This window comes from Cherax quadricarinatus, chromosome 41 (assembly GCF_038502225.1).
Source record: "Cherax quadricarinatus isolate ZL_2023a chromosome 41, ASM3850222v1, whole genome shotgun sequence".
NCBI lineage: Eukaryota > Metazoa > Arthropoda > Malacostraca > Decapoda > Parastacidae > Cherax > Cherax quadricarinatus.
The window spans coordinates 11,325,290-11,344,257 of record NC_091332.1 but is presented as its reverse complement, the minus strand read 5'-3'; the positions used below and the strand labels follow the sequence as shown (position 1 = coordinate 11,344,257).

General features: G+C 40.0%; 1 protein-coding gene across 4 annotated transcripts in view; it reads left to right on the top strand.

The window, feature by feature from the left end:
* Window positions 1-18,968, top strand: part of Ranbp16 (Ran-binding protein 16) — a 170,089-nt gene that overhangs the window by 119,226 nt on the left and 31,895 nt on the right. For 3 of the 4 annotated variants that reach the window (XM_070093002.1, XM_070093003.1, XM_070093000.1), the window contains one exon: window positions 14,274-14,351. In XM_070093002.1, coding sequence (XP_069949103.1) covers window positions 14,274-14,351 — 78 coding nt within the window. Of the gene's footprint in view, window positions 1-14,133; window positions 14,212-14,273; window positions 14,352-18,968 lie in introns of all 4 variants that reach the window. The other variant, XM_070093001.1, reaches the window with a different exon arrangement.

Sequence of the window (18,968 nt, the reverse complement as noted above, 5' to 3'; positions counted from 1 at the left end):
GATGTACACTCCCGAAGAGCTAATTAACTTTACTTCCTCCACATTCCTTCCCTTGAATCAGATATCCAGTCTTCCATTTTGTTTCTCTAATCATTTTGTCCAGTCATTGTTAATTTTTAGTTTCCCTGTACAGCAAAGACCAATTGTGACAAGTCCCACTTCATATCAGAATCATTATCTTTTATTCCCATTACTCTCCCCCACACCCCATCTGTAAATGTGTTAAAAGCAACCATGGCAACATTACACACACATCCCTATCTAAGGCCTACTTCTATTTTAAAAGTAGGTCTGTTCTCTTCTATATCCCTTAATTCATGCCTCATTCTCCTCATAAAATCTTTACTGCTTTTAGTGACCTACTACAGTAATACAGTAGAACCCCGGATTTCGGCCGTAATCCGTTCCAATAAGAATTAATGTAAATAACAAAAAGGCACAATACCGTGACTGGAACGATACACAAATAACCCGCACATAAAAGAAAGAAGCTTACGACGACGTTTCGGTCCGACTTGGACCATTGACAAAGTCACACTAACAGAGGTGGAGCAGGACGGCTATATATAGGCAGGAAGAGGTGGAGGTAGTAGTAGTAGTAGTACAAGAATTGTATATAATACCGACAAGATGAAATTAAGACACATGCACAACACCCGGGCATCCCCATCATAGACGTTTCGCCATCCAGCCAGCCACTGGATGGCGAAACGTCCACAACAAAGACAAACAGACGCCGCACATGTGTCTTAATTTCATCAGTAGATGTAGTAGTAGTAGAAGAAGAGGTAGTGGTAGTGGTAGAAGTGGGAAATAAGGATGACGAGCCAGTCAAAAACAAAAACAAAGGAAGGGGAGCACTGCAAGAGAGCTAGATGCCCACAGAGGGAGAGCAAGTGCACAGAGGTGCGTGAAAGGGGAAGTGGTGAAATAAAATAAATGAAGAAGGAACAGAAACACGAGACAGGAGAGAGAAAGACAACCCAGAGGAGAAAAGGAAAGAGGAAAGGGGAAGAGGAAGAAGAAAAAGAAAGAAAAAATGAGGATTCAGGTTAAGTCACGGGTGTTCTGAAGTTTGGAGCATTTTACAATGTAGTGGGAGAGGAAGGCATCTACAGAGACGAAGCCAGGGCTAAGGTTCATACAAGGAAAGTTGTGTATTAGAGAGGATTCAACTAGACGGCGACTGTTCGAGTTGGAAGTAGGGAAGACAGTTTTAGCAGAAGACCAGTCAATAGGATGGCTATGATCTCTGACGTGACAGAAAAGAGCATTGTTAGTGTCGGCAAGCCTAACACTACTTTTGTGCTCCCTAAGTCTGTCAGAAAGAGATCGACCAGTTTCTCCGAAGTATTGAAGAGGACAGGAGGAGCAAGAAATAGAGTAGACACCAGGAACATCTGTAGAGGGAGGAGAGGTATGAACGAGATTAGTGCGAAGAGTGTTAGTCTGGCGGAAGGTAAGCTTGATGTCTAAGGGACGGAGAGAATTGTTGAGATTAGAAAGACCGGAAATGTAGGGAAGGCAGAGTTCCCATGAGTAGAGAGTTTGGGAGAGAAGAAATTGCGTTTAGCACGTGAGAGGGCAGAGTCTATGAAATGGGAAGGGTAGCCAAGACGGGAGAACGAATTATGAAGAGTGGAAATTTCTGCTGGAAGGAACTGAGGATCACAGATGCGGAGGGCACGGAGAAAGAGGGAGATAAGAACACTTTTCTTGACAGGGGAAGCATGATAGGAAAAGTAGTGAATGTACATGCCACTGTGCATAGGTTTACGGTAAACGGAAAAGGAAAAACCTGTATCTGAGCGGTGGACATGGACATCAAGGAAAGGAAGCAAGGAATTAGATTCCCATTCAGCTTTAAACTTAATGGAAGGGGCAAGATTATTAAGAGCTTCAAGAAAAGGTTGGAAGAGACTGGAGTCATGAGGCCACAGAGCAAGGATGTCATCCACATAGCGGAGCCAGAGTGAAGGTTGCACATCGAGGGTAGGAAGAAGAACAGTCTCGAAATATTCCATGTAAAGATTAGCAAGGACAGGAGAGAGAGGAGAGCCCATAGCGACACCGAAGGTTTGAGAATAATATTTCCCTTGGAAGGAAAAGGAGTTAGAGTCCACACAGAGGCAGATCAGATCAAGAAAGACATCAGTGGGGATAGGGAGATGAAGAAACCCTTCATGGGCCTTCTCTCTAAGGAAATCAAGGACATCATCAAGAGGGACATTGGTGAAGAGGGACTCAACGTCAAGACTAAGCATCTTACAGGTTGGGAGAGAGCGAACCCGTTCAATGAAGTCTTGAGAGTGACGGAGGTGGGCAGGAGAAAAAGTACCAAGAAAGGGAGTGAGGGTTTTGGCCAGCCAAGAAGCAAGAGAATAAGAGACAGAACCTCTAGAGGATATGATAGGACGAAGAGGAATATCAGGTTTATGAGTTTTGGGAAGGCCATAGAAATAGGGAAGAGAGGGACAGATGACACGAAACCGTTGAACAAGGTCAAAGTCAGGAGGACAGAGGTCGGAGAGAGTCTTTAGTTTTTTGTTGAAAGTTCTCTTGATGCGATCAAGAGGGTTGGAAACGAGAGGAGTGTAGGTGCGTGAGTCAGAGAGCAAGACATCAGCTTTACGGAGGTAATCCTCGCGATCAAGGATAACTACCGAATTACCTTTGTCAGAAGATAGTATGACAATGTTAGTGTTGGATTTAAGAGAAGAAAGGGCAAGTTGGTAACGGCGTGGAAGGTGGTGATTCTTGGAAAACAGACTAACAAGAGCAGGAAGGAGAGCACCACGAAAAGTGGACAAGTCAGGAAGATTACGGAAGCGAGATTGACGAAAGGAATCAAAAGAGCTAATCAGGGAAATACCAGCGCGAGGAGTAGGCGAAGTGGCAAAGGAAAGACCAAAACCAAGAAGTTCAAGCTCATATTGAGAGTGAGACAGAAGACAGATTAGTAACACAGTCAGTGAGGGAGAATTTAGACCAAGGGCTAGCTGAGATGAGACGTTGAAGTTTATTTGTAGTTTGGAAGAATGAATTTGTGCATTCAGGCGAGCAGTGTCAAAGGCAATGGTAGAGAGAAGGTTACAGAGATCCTGTGGTAGAGCCGCAAGAGAGCACGTTGACGTTGACGGAAAGTAAAGAAGGCATCTTCAACCTGTGATTTAGTAGAAAGAATGAGCTGTTGAAGTAGGAGACGGGCATGATCAGGAAAGGGAGTGCCCAGTGGGTTGGTTTTCAGGAAGTGTGAGAAGGAAGGGGGCAGAACTTGTTCAGCAAGACAGTCACGTAGGAAGCGAAGCTGATTCTTACGACGCCTGGTAGCAATAAGAGCAGCCTCACATGTGCGGCGTCTCTTTGTCTTTGTTGTGGACGTTTCGCCATCCAGTGGCTGGCTGGATGGCGAAACATCTACGATGGGGATGCCCGGGTGTTGTGCATGCGTCTTAATTTCATCTTGTCGGTATTATATACAATTCTTGTACTACTACTGCTACTACTACTACTACCTCCACCTCTTCCTGCCTATATATAGCCGTCCTGCTCCACCTCTGTTAGTGTGACTTTGTCAATGGTCCAAGTCGGACCGAAACGTCGTCGTAAGCTTCTCTCTTTTATGTGCGGGTTATTTGTGTAAGAATTAATGTAAATACAATTAATCTACTTACTTACTTCTACTTACACTTAGGTCACACTACACATACATGTACACGTTTATTTATACACACTCATCTGAGTTTTCTTTGATTTTATCTTAATAGTTCTTGGTCTTATTACTTTTCCTTTTATATCCATGGGGAAGTGGAATAAGAATCTTTCCTCCGTAAGCCATGCGTGTTGTAAAAGTCAACTAAAATGCCGGGAACAATGGGCTAGTAACCCCTTTTCCTGTAAAGATTACTAAAAAGAATAAGAAGAAGAAAATTGTCAAAGTGGGAAGTCTGAATGTGCGTGGATGTTGTGCAAATGATAAGAAAGAGATGATTGTGGATGTTATGAATGAGAAGAAACTGGATGTCCTGGCTTTAAGTGAAACAAAGCTGAAGGGGGTGGGAGAGTTTCAATGGAGAGGAATAAATGGGATTAGGTCAGGGGTTTCAAATAGAGTTAGAGCTAAAGAAGGAGTAGCAATAATGTTGAAGGATAAGCTATGGCAGGAAAAGAGGGACTACAAATGTATAAATTCAAGGATTATGTGGAGTAAAATAAAGATTGGATGTGAAAAGTGGGTTATAGTAAGCGTGTATGCACCTGGAGAAGAGAGAAGTGTAGAGGAGAGAGAGAAATTCTGGGAAATGTTGAGTGAATGCGTGGGGAGTTTTGAATCAAGTGTGAGAGTAATGGTGGTTGGGGATTTCAATGCTAAAGTGGGTAAAAATGTTATGGAGGGAGTAGTGGGTAAATTTGGGGTGCCAGGGGTAAATGTAAATGGGGAGCCTTTAATTGAGCTATGTGTAGAAAGAGATTTGGTAATAAGTAATACATATTTTATGAAAAAGAGGATAAATAAATATACAAGGTATGATGTAGCACGTAATGAAAGTAGTTTGTTAGATTATTATGTATTGATGGATAAAAGGTTGATGGGTAGGCTCCAGGATGTACATGTTTATAGAGGGGCAACTGATATATCGGATCATTATTTAGTTGTAGCTACAGTTAGAGTAAGAGGTAGATGGGAAAAGAGGAAGGTGGCAACAACAAGTAAGAGGGAGGTGAAAGTGTATAAACTAAGGGAGGAGGAAGTTCGGGCGAGATATAAGCGACTATTGGCAGAAAGGTGGGCTAGTGCAAAGATGAGTAGTGGGGGGGGGGGGGGTTGAAGAGGGTTGGAATAGTTTTAAAAATGCAGTATTAGAATGTGGGGCAGAAGTTTGTGGTTATAGGAGGGTGGGGGCAGGAGGAAAGAGGAGTGATTGGTGGAATGATGAAGTAAAGGGTGTGATAAAAGAGAAAAAGGTAGCTTACGAGAGGTTTTTACAAAGCAGAAGTGTTATAAGAAGAGCAGAGTATATGGAGAGTAAAAGAAAGGTGAAGAGAGTTGTGAGATCGTAATGACACGATTGCAAATAAACCATACCCCCGGCCGGGATTGAACCCGCGGTCAATCCCGAGTTTTGAGACTCTATGACCGCGGGTTCAATCCCGGCCGGGGGTATGGTTTTTTTTAAAGTTGTGAGAGAGTGCAAAAGGAGAGCAGATGAAAGAGTGTGAGAGGCACTGTCAAGAAATTTTAATGAAAATAAGAAAAAATTTTGGAGTGAGTTAAACAAGTTAAGAAAGCCTAGGGAAAGTATGGATTTGTCAGTTAAAAACAGAGTAGGGGATTTAGTAGATGGGGAGAGGGAGGTATTAGGTAGATGGCGAGAATATTTTGAGGAACTTTTAAATGTTGAGGAAGAAAGGGAGGCGGTAATTTCATGCTCTAGCCAGGGAGGTATACCATCTTTTAGGAGTGAAGAAGAGCAGAATGTAAGTGTGGTGGAGGTACGTGAGGCATTACGTAGAATGAAAGGGGGTAAAGCAGCTGGAACTGATGGGATCATGACAGAAATGTTAAAAGCAGGGGGGGATATAGTGTTGGAGTGGTTGGTACTTTTGTTTAGTAAATGTATGAAAGAGGGGAAGGTACCTAGGGATTGGCGGAGAGCATGTATAGTCCCTTTATATAAAGGGAAAGGGGACAAAAGAGATTGTAGAAATTATAGAGGAATAAGTTTGCTGAGTATACCAGGAAAAGTATACGGTAGGGTTATAATTGAAAGAATTAGAGGTAAGACAGAATGTAGAATTGCGGACGAGCAAGGAGGCTTCAGAGTGGGTAGGGGATGTGTAGATCGTGTTTACATTGAAGCATATATGTGAACAGTATTTAGATAAAGGTAGGGAAGTTTTTATTGCATTTATGGATTTAGAAAAGGCATATGATAGAGTGGATAGAGGAGCAATGTGGCAGATGTTGCAAGTATATGGAATAGGTGGTAAGTTACTAAATGCTGTAAAGAGCTTTTATGAGGATAGTGAGGCTCAGGTTAGGGTGTGTAGAAGAGAGGGAGAATACTTCCCGGTAAAAGTAGGTCTTAGACAGGGATGTGTAATGTCACCATGGTTGTTTAATATATTTATAGATGGGGTTGTAAAAGAAGTAAATGCTAGGGTGTTCGGGAGAGGGGTGGGATTAAATTATGGGGAATCAAATTCAAAATGGGAATTGACACAGTTACTTTTTACTGATGATACTGTGCTTATGGGAGATTCTAAAGAAAAATTGCAAAGGTTAGTGGATGAGTTTGAGAATGTGTGTAAAGGTAGAAAGTTGAAAGTGAACATAGAAAAGAGTAAGGTGATGAGGGTATCAAATGATTTAGATAAAGAAAAATTGGATATCAAATTGGGGAGGAGGAGTATGGAAGAAGTGAATGTTTTCAGATACTTGGGAGTTGACGTGTCGGCGGATGGATTTATGAAGGATGAGGTTAACCATAGAATTGATGAGGGAAAAAAGGTGAGTGGTGCGTTGAGGTATATGTGGAGTCAAAAAACGTTATCTATGGAGGCAAAGAAGGGAATGTATGAAAGTATAGTAGTACCAACACTCTTATATGGATGTGAAGCTTGGGTGGTAAATGCAGCAGCGAGGAGACGGTTGGAGGCAGTGGAGATGTCCTGTCTAAGGGCAATGTGTGGTGTAAATATTATGCAGAAAATTCGGAGTGTGGAAATTAGGAGAAGGTGTGGAGTTAATAAAAGCATTAGTCAGAGGGCAGAAGAGGGGTTGTTGAGGTGGTTTGGTCATTTAGAGAGAATGGATCAAAGTAGAATGACATGGAAAGCATATAAATCTATAGGGGAAGGAAAGAGGGGTAGGGGTCGTCCTCGAAAGGGTTGGAATGAGGGGGTAAAGGAGGTTTTGTGGGCGAGGGGCTTGGACTTCCAGAAGCGTGCATGAGCGTGTTAGATAGGAGTGAATGGAGACGAATGATACTTTCGACCTGACGATCTGTTGGAGTGTGAGCAGGGTAATATTTAGTGAGGGGATTCAGGGAAACCGGTTATTTTCATATAGTCGGACTTGAGTCCTGGAAATGGGAAGTACAGTGCCTTCACTTTAAAGGAGGGGTTTGGGATATTGGCAGTTTGGAGGGATATGTTGTGTATCTTTATACGTATATGCTTCTAAACTGTTGTATTCTGAGCACCTCTGCAAAAGCAGTGATAATGTGTGAGTGTGGTGAAAGTGTTGAATGATGAAAGTATTTTCTTTTTGGGGATTTTCTTTCTTTTTTGGGTCACTCTGCCTCGGTGGGAGACGACCGACTTGTTGAAAAAAAAAAATACAATTAATCCTTTCCAGACACCTAAAAATATTAACAAAAAATTCATTTTTTAACGCTTTGACTGTTTCAGTCGTATATATACGTCATACGTCATATTTAGTGAAGGGATTCAGGGGAAACCTGTTATTTTTATATAGCCAGACTCGAGTCCTGGAAATGGGAAATACAATGCCTGCACTCTAAAGGAGGGGTTCGGGATATTAGCAGTTTGGAGGGACATGTTGTGTATCTTTATACGTATATGCTTCTAAATTGTTGTGTTCTGAGCACCTCTGCAAAAACATTGATTATGTGTGAGTGAGGTGAAAGTGTTGAATGATGATGAAAGTATTTTCTTTTTGAGGATTTTCTTTCTTTTTGGGTCACCCTGCCTCGGTGGGAGACGGCCGACTTGTTGAAAAAAAAATATATATACATCTTAAGAGCCACCGTGTTTGACATATATATACTCATAAATTCTAGCGGCTTCAAATCAAGCAGGAGAAAGCTGGTAGGCCCACATGTCAGAGAATGAGTCTGTGTGGTCAGTGTGCACCGCACCATATAAAAAAATCCTGCACCACGCACTGCATAATGAGAAAAAAAACTCCAACCATTTTTTTTTTTAATTAAAACGCCGACTTTGTGGTGTATTTTCGTGTAGTATTTATGGTTGTATTCTCGTTTTCGTGGTCTCATTTGATAGAATGGAAAACATATTATAGAAATAGAGGTGATTTTGATTGGTTTTGCTATGAAAAGAACCTTGAAATGAAGCTCAAAGTAGGGGAAATGTTTGATTTTTACCAATGTTCAAAAGTAAACAAATGATGTCATTGTCCAATAAATATCCAACTAGCTATTCTGATATGTTGTCATGAATGGGTTGATGTTATTTATGCAATTATTACAATATTGCAGTAGTCTGCATAACAGTAAATCTTCTATTTTTTTTTTTTTTTTTTGAATAAAAATTCAAAATAGAAAGCAAGAGTAATATCACAGGGGCCTGGAGACATGACTGATGAACAAAGAAAATGTTATTTTAGAGCCAGGAATGTCTGCATTGTTCATTCTGGACCTTATTTTGAAATTGGCATATTTTTTAATTTGCATGAAATTGGCCAAGTTGCCAATTTCTGACCACTTTATTGGGTAGTTGAAATCGGTAAATGGGTGGTTTCTTGTACTCAGTTGATAGAACAAATGCAGTTATAAAGAAATACTGTAGTTATGAGTTTTTGTCGACTGGAACAATGGAATTAGCCAAAAATAGGGCTCAAAGTTGGGGAAATCGCTGATTCGTTAATATCACCGAGGTTGCTAACTTTGCGAGAACGTAATTCCGTGAGTTTTCCATCAAATTTCGTACTTTTGGTGTCATTACCATCAGGAAAAGATTCTCTTTCATTTCATATGGAAAAATGATTTTTTTGTTTTTAATTTTTGTGACGCCAGGAGACACCTCAGGATTTGGGGTTGCGACAGTCAAGGGGTTAAAGATTAACTATAGTTTTGCATACAGAAAACAATGAGAAATATAAAGCACAAATTTTAATGATAAATGAACATTACATACCTTTATCAAAGACTCTTGTTGCCATATTGAAGAAGGCGAGGAGGGGAGAGGAAGTTGAGGTTATTGTTTGGAAGGGGAATCCCCCTCCTTAAGGACTTCAGATATCAAGTCCCTATCCAGGGTTACGTCCCTTCTTTGTCTTTTACTGGCACTAGGACTAGCTTGAGAGTCACTGCACCCATGTCGCACATAAAAACTGTCCAGAGAGGTCTGTTTCTGGCGTCTCTTAAAGAGTTGCCTGAAGTGGGACAAGGTTTTGTCACTGAATTCTATCATGTTTCTCACTTTCTTTACCAAAGGACTGGCACTAGGAACTTTCTTTGGGCCCATGGTGGCTTATTTTGCAGTTGCACTCGATAAACCACAAAAAACAACGGATTATAATGAAACGTTTGGATGAATGCGCAGTGTTGCTCACTCACGTAGAGGAGTGGCGGGCAGACGCATCCAATATGGCTGATTTCTGAGTTGCTGGCTCAAATCCAGGACAGAATTTCAGCCAGAAAGTGGCTGAAATCTGATTTGGCTGATATGCAGGGTTCCACTGTACCTCAATTTAACCCTTTGACTGTTTTTACCATACATATACATCTTACGAGCCAGTGTTTTTGACGTATTAATACTCCAAAATTCTAGCGGCTTCAAATCAAGCTGGAGAAAGCTGGTAGGCCCACATGTGAGAAAATGGGTCTTTGTGCACAGTATAAAAAAATTCTGCAGCACACAGTGGATAATGAGAAACAAAAACTCCGATTGTGTTTTTGGATTAAAACGCCGATTTTGATGTGTATTTTTGTATAGCATTTATGGTTATATTCTCATTTTCTTGGTCTCATTTGATAGAATGGAAGATATATTATAGAAATAGAGATGATTTCGATTGGTTTCACAATGAAAAGGACCTTGAAATTGAGCTCAAAGTAGCGGAAGTGTTCAATTTTTGCCGATGTTCAAGAGTAAACAAATAACATCACCATCCAATACGTGTCCAACTGGCCAGTCTTATACGCAGTCACGAATGGGTTGACATTATTTATTCACTTACTACAATAATGCAGTAGTCTGCATAACAGTTAATCTATTTTTTGCGTGAATAAAAATTCTATTTTTATTCACTCAGGAATGTCTACATTGTTTATTCTGTACCCTATTTTGAAATTGACATCTTTTTTAATTTGCGTGAAATTGGCCAAATTGCCAATTTCTGTCCACTTTATTGGGTAGTTGAAATCGGTAAATGGGCAGTTACTTGTACTCAGTCGATAGAACAAATGGAGCTCTAAAGAAATAACAATGAATTTGGTTGACTGGAATAATGGAATTGGCTGAAAATAGGGCTCAAAGCGGGTGAAATTGCCGATGTGTCTATATCGCCGAGATTGCTAACTTCGCAAGAGCGTAATTCCATAAGCTTTCCATCAAATTTCATACGTTTGGTGTCATTACCACCTGGAAAAGATTCTCTATCATTTCATAAGAAAACATAATTTTTTTTTTTTTTTTTTCGAATATTTTGCGTCACGGAGAGACACTTCAGGATTTGGGGTTGCGACAGTTAAAGGGTTAACAAACTAATAGCAGGAAGTGGGTGGCTGGCAATGATGAATTATTTTACTGTGATCATAACTGAAAATTCTGTAACCAGTGGTTTCTGTTTACAAATCAGTTGACCTAGTGGATTTTGTCCTGTATTTTTTGAGGTTTGTTAGCTCTAAGGTTTACTGTACCTATTCTATCCATTTGCAACATCTGCCATTTAGCTGTTCATTATGGTGAAACTGCACAATTGCATCCAATATGATTAGATAGCTGGCCCTCACTAAGTTTTTGCACTCTGGTTTTCAGACATCATTCTTGTTCTTTATTCTAATAAAAAAAATCTAGCCTTTTGCTAAAGCAAAAACCTTCCTCCTCTTTCCTTTATGTATTGCAGTGAGCTGATTGCCTTATCACTTGGATTCACACTAGTGGAAACTCAGTCAAAATGTATTTCAGTATTTTGGAGAAATGATGGGATTTTCCAGACATAGATTGGTTTGTAATCAGAAGTATTTCAAATTTCAGGTCTATGTTTCTCTGTTCCCAGACCAGTTCACAGTTGCACCAGATGCAATGCCCCTTAATCCAAGAGAGTAGTTTTCAGTTCTGCACACCTTCCCTGTGACATTATGGAAAAAGTGGTGCTGCACACATCCCTGTTATGCACTTATTGCATTCTGATTGATCAGTGGTGGCCTCTTCATATGTAGTTTCCAGCCTGATGGGTCATGGCAAGCAAGGTGATTTGTATACTATATTGCAGTACAATCACCTGTCACAGGCCTTGCTGTAGGTTCCAGTCAAAGGTCTGGAATGTTTGACTTTGGCACTTTAGGAATGGCTGTTATAAGTCTGTCCCTGCACAAGGCTGGTCTAATCAGAGGAGTTGCAGTTCATCTCTGAACATCACTGTTCTTTCACATGTCATCACTATGAATCTGTATGGAAGGCTTTCATTATTCTCTTAAATAGAGGCAACATCCTGCCTTGGGGGATTTCTCAGTCTGTGGTAGTAATGTACCTTATCAATACATTCAATACTTAGCTCTGTATCGTACAGTTTGCTGGTGATCCCATTGCTCATTTGTTGAGAATTTTTGAGAAACAAGCCCTGCAACCAGGCTCTCAGAATTCGAATTCATAGAGGGATTTGACTACTTTATAATTTAGCCTACTATAAAGCCCCTCTTCATCTTATACATTAATGGCAGATGAGAAAGAAATCAGATTAAATAGGTTAAATTATACTACTGTATTTTTGTTATGGCTCTGCTGAGCCTCCACTCTGAGGTCAGCATCAATGAACAAGTTATATGATAAAAGACCTATGTCAAATTTTTACCCCCCTGGCAAATTTTAGTACAGTCTGGCTATCAGATATACTAGTATCATGTTATTACAGTGGACCCCCGCATAACGATTACCTCCGAATGCGATCAATTATGTAAGTGTATTTATGTAAGTGCATTTGTACGTGTATGTTTGGGGGTCTGAAATGGACTAATCTACTTCACAATATTCCTTATGGGAACAAATTCGGTCAGTACTGGCACCTGAACATACTTCTGGAGTGAAAAAATATCGTTAACCGGGGGTCCACTGTAATTGGTTCCTTTGAAAATTTAAGCTACTGTACATGTAATTTGAGACATTTGGTCAATTTAATACCTAAACTATACTCTATTGCCTTTCTTTGAAAATAGTTGTTCAACTAAGATCTAATTTTCTGAGTGTTTCACATTGATTGATATTTACTAAAAAATTCTGCAGCTACTCAAGTAGAAAGTAAGATCCTAGCATGTCATTCATTTTGTTTTACCACAGATAATTTTTTTTCTTTACTACTGATGTTCACAAGCTTTAACCTGTGTGAAAAGTATCACTTGGGAATAGAGATATATGCATGCTTAATTTCTTCAGTGTGTGATTAATTACTTAGTGTAGGTTAAAGCTAGCACTGATACATATTAAAGATTTGTTGAAAATATAGCAGGTTATTATTTAAATTTTACATTGCTGATGGTATTTAATATTCATAATTTTAGATGCATATTCATGCAATTTTGTTTTGAATATTTGATGTACTTGTGCGTGGCCACGGGAAGAAACAAAACCTGAGGTAGTCAATGCATTTTGAGTCTCTACTCTTTGGAATCTTTCATTATACTGTTAAGTATTATGTATATAACCATAGACAAGGTTTATGACACCTTCGTAGTAATAAATCTTGAGTTTAATGGGATATTTGTCTTCAAATCCACAATGAAGAGTTCTGGATATAGAGGCATAATGGTAGCTGGTATGAGTATCAAACTTCATTGTGGAGAAAAAGTTTTAATGGAGACTGCTTTGCTCAAGGTCAAGCTATTGTTAAGTCATACAGACAATACTTTTAACACCTACTTGCAGAGAGTGAGGGAAGAACAAAAAGGAATCTTGTGTCGTGTGATGGTCGTGCACTTAGCCTTCTGGTCTATTATTAGGTTTGAACTTTGTTGGAATACAGGCCAGTGATAAGTGATCATCATTGCCAACTTCAACACACCTTAAAATCATAATAGTTTTTATCAAAATCTTTACTCTACACAGGAAATTTATTTTCAGGGTATGCCACAGTTAAGGGGTTAATAACTGGCCTTTCTGCTTATGGTTTAGTATTGCCTATTTTGTTGGCTTTTCATCATCTTTGCACCTGGGCAGACTCGATTATCTTCATTGCTGTGTCCTTGCATCTGGGCAGGGGCTCATTCAGTCTAGGCTAGATAGTTCTCGGACCTTTGTTATAGGTATGGTCCTTCATATGTGCTTAGGGGGTGAGAGGCCATCATGTATGGCCAATCTGTGATGCTTACCCGTCATTTCTTGTTCTAGTGCATGGTATATCTGCTATGTCAGTGTGTCCCTGGACAAGCAGGAAGTGGTCACTGTCTAATTTCCAAAGTACCTTTGTGAGGCTTTGCTCAGGGCCTGAGAGAAAGATCCTCTCCACACTGAGACAGCAAGCTTATCAACCATTAAGGATTCCAAGTAAACCCCTAGCACCCCAGTACAAAATACGTGGTCTTGAAATATAAAACATATTTTTGTGTATAGGTCCATGGGGCCAGTGGATTCTACCACCTCCCTTTGCTGTGTACTGGAGCTCCGAGTATAGTAGGGATGGGGTTACTGACCACCACCACAGACTTGTAATGACATGCAGATGTAGGCAGTGGAGACCTACACAGTGCAAAAGTGCAAGATAAACAATACTGGGGTCTAGAGATTTGAGTATGTGGTGTGAGTGAGTGTATAACATATTCCAAGTTTTCCCAATGACATGCATAAATGTGTTTCCTGCTTTGAAAATTGTAATGTACAATACTGGATATATAATTTGACAGATCACAGATTTCATGAGAATCAGATATCAAAACACCATCCTAGAAAATGGTTAAGTAGTTAGGGGAAGCTTTTCAAAGGAGGAATTTTATATAAATATCAATGAATGAATGAAAATAAATCTCAGAAATGTAAAAATCAATTACATTATCCAGGAAAGCTCTCGGAATTTGTTTTGTTTTGTTTGTTTAAATTGCATTTTAGGTTATAATTTTTTTTGTGATTTTGTTGTATGCTTTAGATATTTTAAGATTTCTTTCAAAACAAAAAACTTTGTACTGTGTTATACTAATGATGGGTCATATTTTTCAGACACAATGGTCTGCAGTGGTTGCTGTGCAACTTTGGACCATATAGTCACTTACCTGTACAAACTTTTGCACCAGAAAAGTAAGTAAAGATTTTCTACCACCTAGACTAAGACTTGCATGTGCTACTCTGTCCTATTTCAGATACGATGGTGTGTACAGGCTGCTGTGCGACCCTTGACCACATTGTCACATACCTCTTCAAAACTTTACACCAAAAGAGTAAGTAATAACTTTTACTGTGGCTTTAATTATAAGCTCATTTTTGGTAGTGTATGTCTTGATCATAGACAGATAATGGCTAAATTTTGAGTGCTTCTATTATTTTTGTATCCTCAATCCTTATTAATTTTTACCCCAGAGAGTAGTCAAAAGATAAAGTCTTATAACTTTTTTGTAATCTTTCCAACTATATTTTGTGTATCTGAAAAATTCATTTAGTCACTCCTCTAACAGCTATGTACATTCAAAACCACCATTTTTTTATTTTTTTCATCAACCTCAGTTCAGCATTTGAGATGAAGTTAAATTGAGTGCTGAAAATCTCTGACTAGACTCACTGGAGATAATTATGCAAAAATGATGCATCATAATTTATATCTGCAAAACTGGAGGGGCTGGTTCCATATCTGTACTGAAATATTTGGAGAGTGAAGAGTCATTGTAGACAGTATAAAATAGTACAGTAGTCCTATTAACCCTTTGACTGTCCAGACCCCTGAAACGAAACTTGATCTTGGTGACCAAAAATGTTATTTTTTTCTTATGAAATGGTAGAAAATATTTTTCCGACGGTAATGGCACCAAAAATACTGTATTTGATGGAAAACTTAAGAATTTTGTAGTGTGCAAGTCACTCTCGGTACAATTTATGCACCAGTGATATTGCTGATTTTGAATCCTATTTTAAGCCAACTCCATTGTTCCAGTAGACCAAATTCTTAGCTATGTCACTATTATGCCTTCTGTTCTATCACTTGAGCACAAGAAACTTCCCATTTCAACTATCCCATAAAGTTATTTGAATTCGGGATTTGCCAATTTCACATGAAATTAAAAAAAAAAAATAAAAATAATCCATAATAAACAATGTAGATATTCCTAGCATTAAAACATTTCCTCTGTTCATTAGTTGTCTCCCCATGTCTCTCCTATATTATGCTTGCTTTACATTAACTATATTTCTCGGATAATAAAATACAACCAGGAAAGATTGGTCATGTTTTACAGCATCTCAATAATTGAATCACACCTATTAGAAGTCCATAAAACAGATTAGGGGCTGTAGGGGGGCCTTACCTGTCCTCTGGAATGTCAGCAAAAATTGAATATTTCTGCTATGTACTTTGAGCTCAATTTCAAGCTTCTTAGTCCTGAAATCAGTCAAAATCATCTCTATATTAGTAAGATTTTCCATTCTATCAAATGATACCAAGAAACAGCCAGTAAAACCATAAAAACCATTTGAGAAATTACCATGTGTGGCAGGATTTTTTTTATATGGTGTGCACACATTACACAGCCTTTCTTTCATTTTTTTTTTAACATGTCAGTAGTTTCCCACTGAGGCAGGGTGACCCAAAAAGAAAGAAAAAAAACTTTCATCATTCAACACTTTCACCATCTCTCATACATAATCACTGTCTTTGCAGAGGTGCTCAGATACAACAGTTAAAATGTACTGCTCACTGTTTATCTGAGTGAGCTGAGCTCATGATGTAGGACTACGTCAGGGATCCTAGCCTTGATGACATAGTTATATGTGACAGACAGACAAAGTGTTACCCTTTTTTGCTGTCCACTTTTAAAAAACCTTCTGAAATAGTAGAGAATCTTTTTCTGAAGGTAATGACATCAGCAGTATGAAATTTAATAGAAAATTTACCAAATTACACAGGCACGAAGTTAGTAGTCTGGGTGCAATTTACTCATCAGTGATTTTGCCCACTTTGAACTTTGTGTTAAGTCAGTTTCATTACTCCTTTTGATCCAGTTCTTAGCCATATCACTAGTATACCTTACGTTCTTTGATTGTCACACTGGTGCAGTGAGAGAGGATGGTAAGTGTGGCAGGAAGATTCTGGGACAATCAAAGAAACGTGTAGTAACCTGTAGAAGTTACCAGATTTCATTCCATCTCTCTCTGTGTTAGATGCAGTGTTGAGGACGAGCCTCAAAGAAGCAAAGTGATCTGTTTTTGCATTAGTGTACTGCTTAATCAAAAACTTAAGATAATGTAAAGTTACACTTCTGTGTGGTGTACGGTGTGGTATGACCAAATTTTTATTCTGAAAGTGTGGCACAAAGAAAAAGTTTGGAAACCAATGGATTACAAAAACTGCCCATTAAACTATCAGAGCTACCCTATAAGTGCACAGAAGTTGACAGTTTTGCCAATTTTACACAACTTAAAAAATTCCAATTTAAAAATAGTCCGAAATGAGGAGTGTAGACATTCTAGGCACAAAAACATTTTTCTCTGTCAAGGTTAAGAATTCCTAGCTTTATTGACAGGCTATTTACTAGTTAAGGATTCCTAACTTTATTGACAAGCTAAGAGCTGTTACCTACATCAGCTCATTTAAAGCATTTTTATAGTTATGAGACATACAAGTAGGGAACAGGATGAAATTGGAGCCATCTGTGGGCCAGCATTTTCATTGATCAACTGACTTTATTTCGTTGACATCATAATGCTGTACGAATGTGTTCCATACTCGAGTCATCCTGGGGATAAATGATCTCAAATGAAGCGATGTTCTGGAGAAGGGTACAGCCAGAGTGAAGTTGCTGCTTTCTGCCCGTCTTGTGGTATAGAAGCTTGCTTCACGCTGTCCTCGAAGAAGTGGACCCAAGTCTGATACTTTGACAATATTGGCCTTGTACATAACAGTAAGGCCACCCACATCCCTCCTGTGTAGAAGGCTCTGCTGAAATGACAGATCTATCCAGGATTGGTCCAGGTGAGAGATGAGACATCTTGCTCTGTTCTCTACTGTCAAGCAGTCACAGATGAAAGTGGGGGCAGGCAGACCAAGAAAGTGGAGCATACTCAAGGTGTGAGCGTACTTGAGCCTCATACAGAATCTTGCAACCCCTACTGTCAAGCAGATGCGAGATACGGCGAAGTGCTGTGAGCTTCCTGGCTGCCTTGTTTGCAAGATTTACAACGTGGTTCTTCATGGTCATTTTGGAGTCAAATTTCACCCCAAGGATATCAACTTCTTCCCCAGGTGCCAGCATCTTCCCATTTATCCTTACTACTGCATCAGCATTACCATCATGGTGCCTAGAGACCATCATCATTTGTGTTTTCTCAGGTACAAATGTTACTTGCCATCTATTTCCCCAAGCTGGTATAGCTCTTAGCTGGTGATTGATGTAGCTTAGAGCAGCTGGCATTTCTTCTCTTGGATAGGTGAATGTCAATGTACAGTCATCTGCATATGCATGGGATTCTGGGATGAGATGAAGGTCATTGAAGTAGACATTACATAACAATGGGCCCAGCATGCTTCCTTGTGGAATACTTGCACCAGTAGAATGTCTTGCTGATTCTGTTCCATTGAGATCTACCATGAAGGTAATAACTGAGGAGACATAGCGTAGACCCTGCAGTTCCCAGAGCTTGCAGTTTTGTTAAGAAGCCCTGGTGCCACACCCACTCGAAAGTGCCAGCAATGTCCAGTTCTACCACACATCTGACTTTGGATTCATCCAGTGACTGGTGCCACTTAGTGGAGAAGTTTAACAACAGGGCAGCAGCAGAGTAACCTTTCCTGAAGCCATATTCATGGTCACAAAGTAGTAAGTGGTAGTCAAAAAACTCTGTCATTTGTCTTGAGATTATTGTCTCAAGGATCTTGCCAGTGATTGACAGGAGTGACACTGGTCTGTAGTTGCTGATTTCTGCTCTGCTCTTCTTTTTGTGAACAGGGACTACATTTGCCTCTTTCCTCAGAGAAGGCCATTACACTGTACTAGGCAGTGCTGAAAGATGCGAGTTAGAGGTGCTGATAGTTGGTCTGTACATCTTCTCAGCAATCTTGGGCTCAATTTGCCTGGGCCCGCAGCCTATTCTTGGTCAAGCGATTTAAGAAGGAAATGCACCTCCTCCTGCCTTATTGTCACCACTGACAGTTTTGACAGTTCTTGCGGCTAGCCAAGGAGGGTCCCTTGCTGGATCAGGAACTTGCATTTTGGTAGCAAAGTGTTTGGCAAAGAGGTCCATTTTCTCTTGACTACTAGTAGAGGTGGTCCCATCCTGTCGATTTAGAGGTGGAATAAGTTCATCAGGCAGATAACCTTGTCTGTCCTTGACCAGGGACCACCAGGTTTTGGAGCCTACCCTACCTGATGCTAACTTTCTTTTAGTGTCCACCTCCCATTTAGCAATGGCCCACTTTTGAACATCACCCATATGCCTACAGGCTTGCATGTGCAAGTTCCTGTTATAGGTGGTAGGATGTCTCTTATACCTTCGCCATGCTTTGTACTTAGCAGTAGCAGCCTCTCTACAACGAAAGCCAAACCAAGGCTGATCTGTAGGCTTCGTCACATATTGCCGGTGAGGAATGTGTCCTTGTTGTAGATTAAGGATGTGTCCAGTGAAGGCTTTCACTTGGTTGTCAACATCCCCTTGGAGAAGAGCATTCCAGTCGGTGGTGGCGAGCTCAGAGCAAAGGGCTGGCCAGTTACCTCTTTCCCAAAGCCAGGTTGTGCGTGTGGACTCCTCACCTCGTTCTGTTGGGATCTTAAGTGTGGTAAAAACAGCCTTGTGGTCAGACGATCCAACGTAGCTGAGGGGTTGACAAGTGACTATGCCTTCTGCCAGATCAC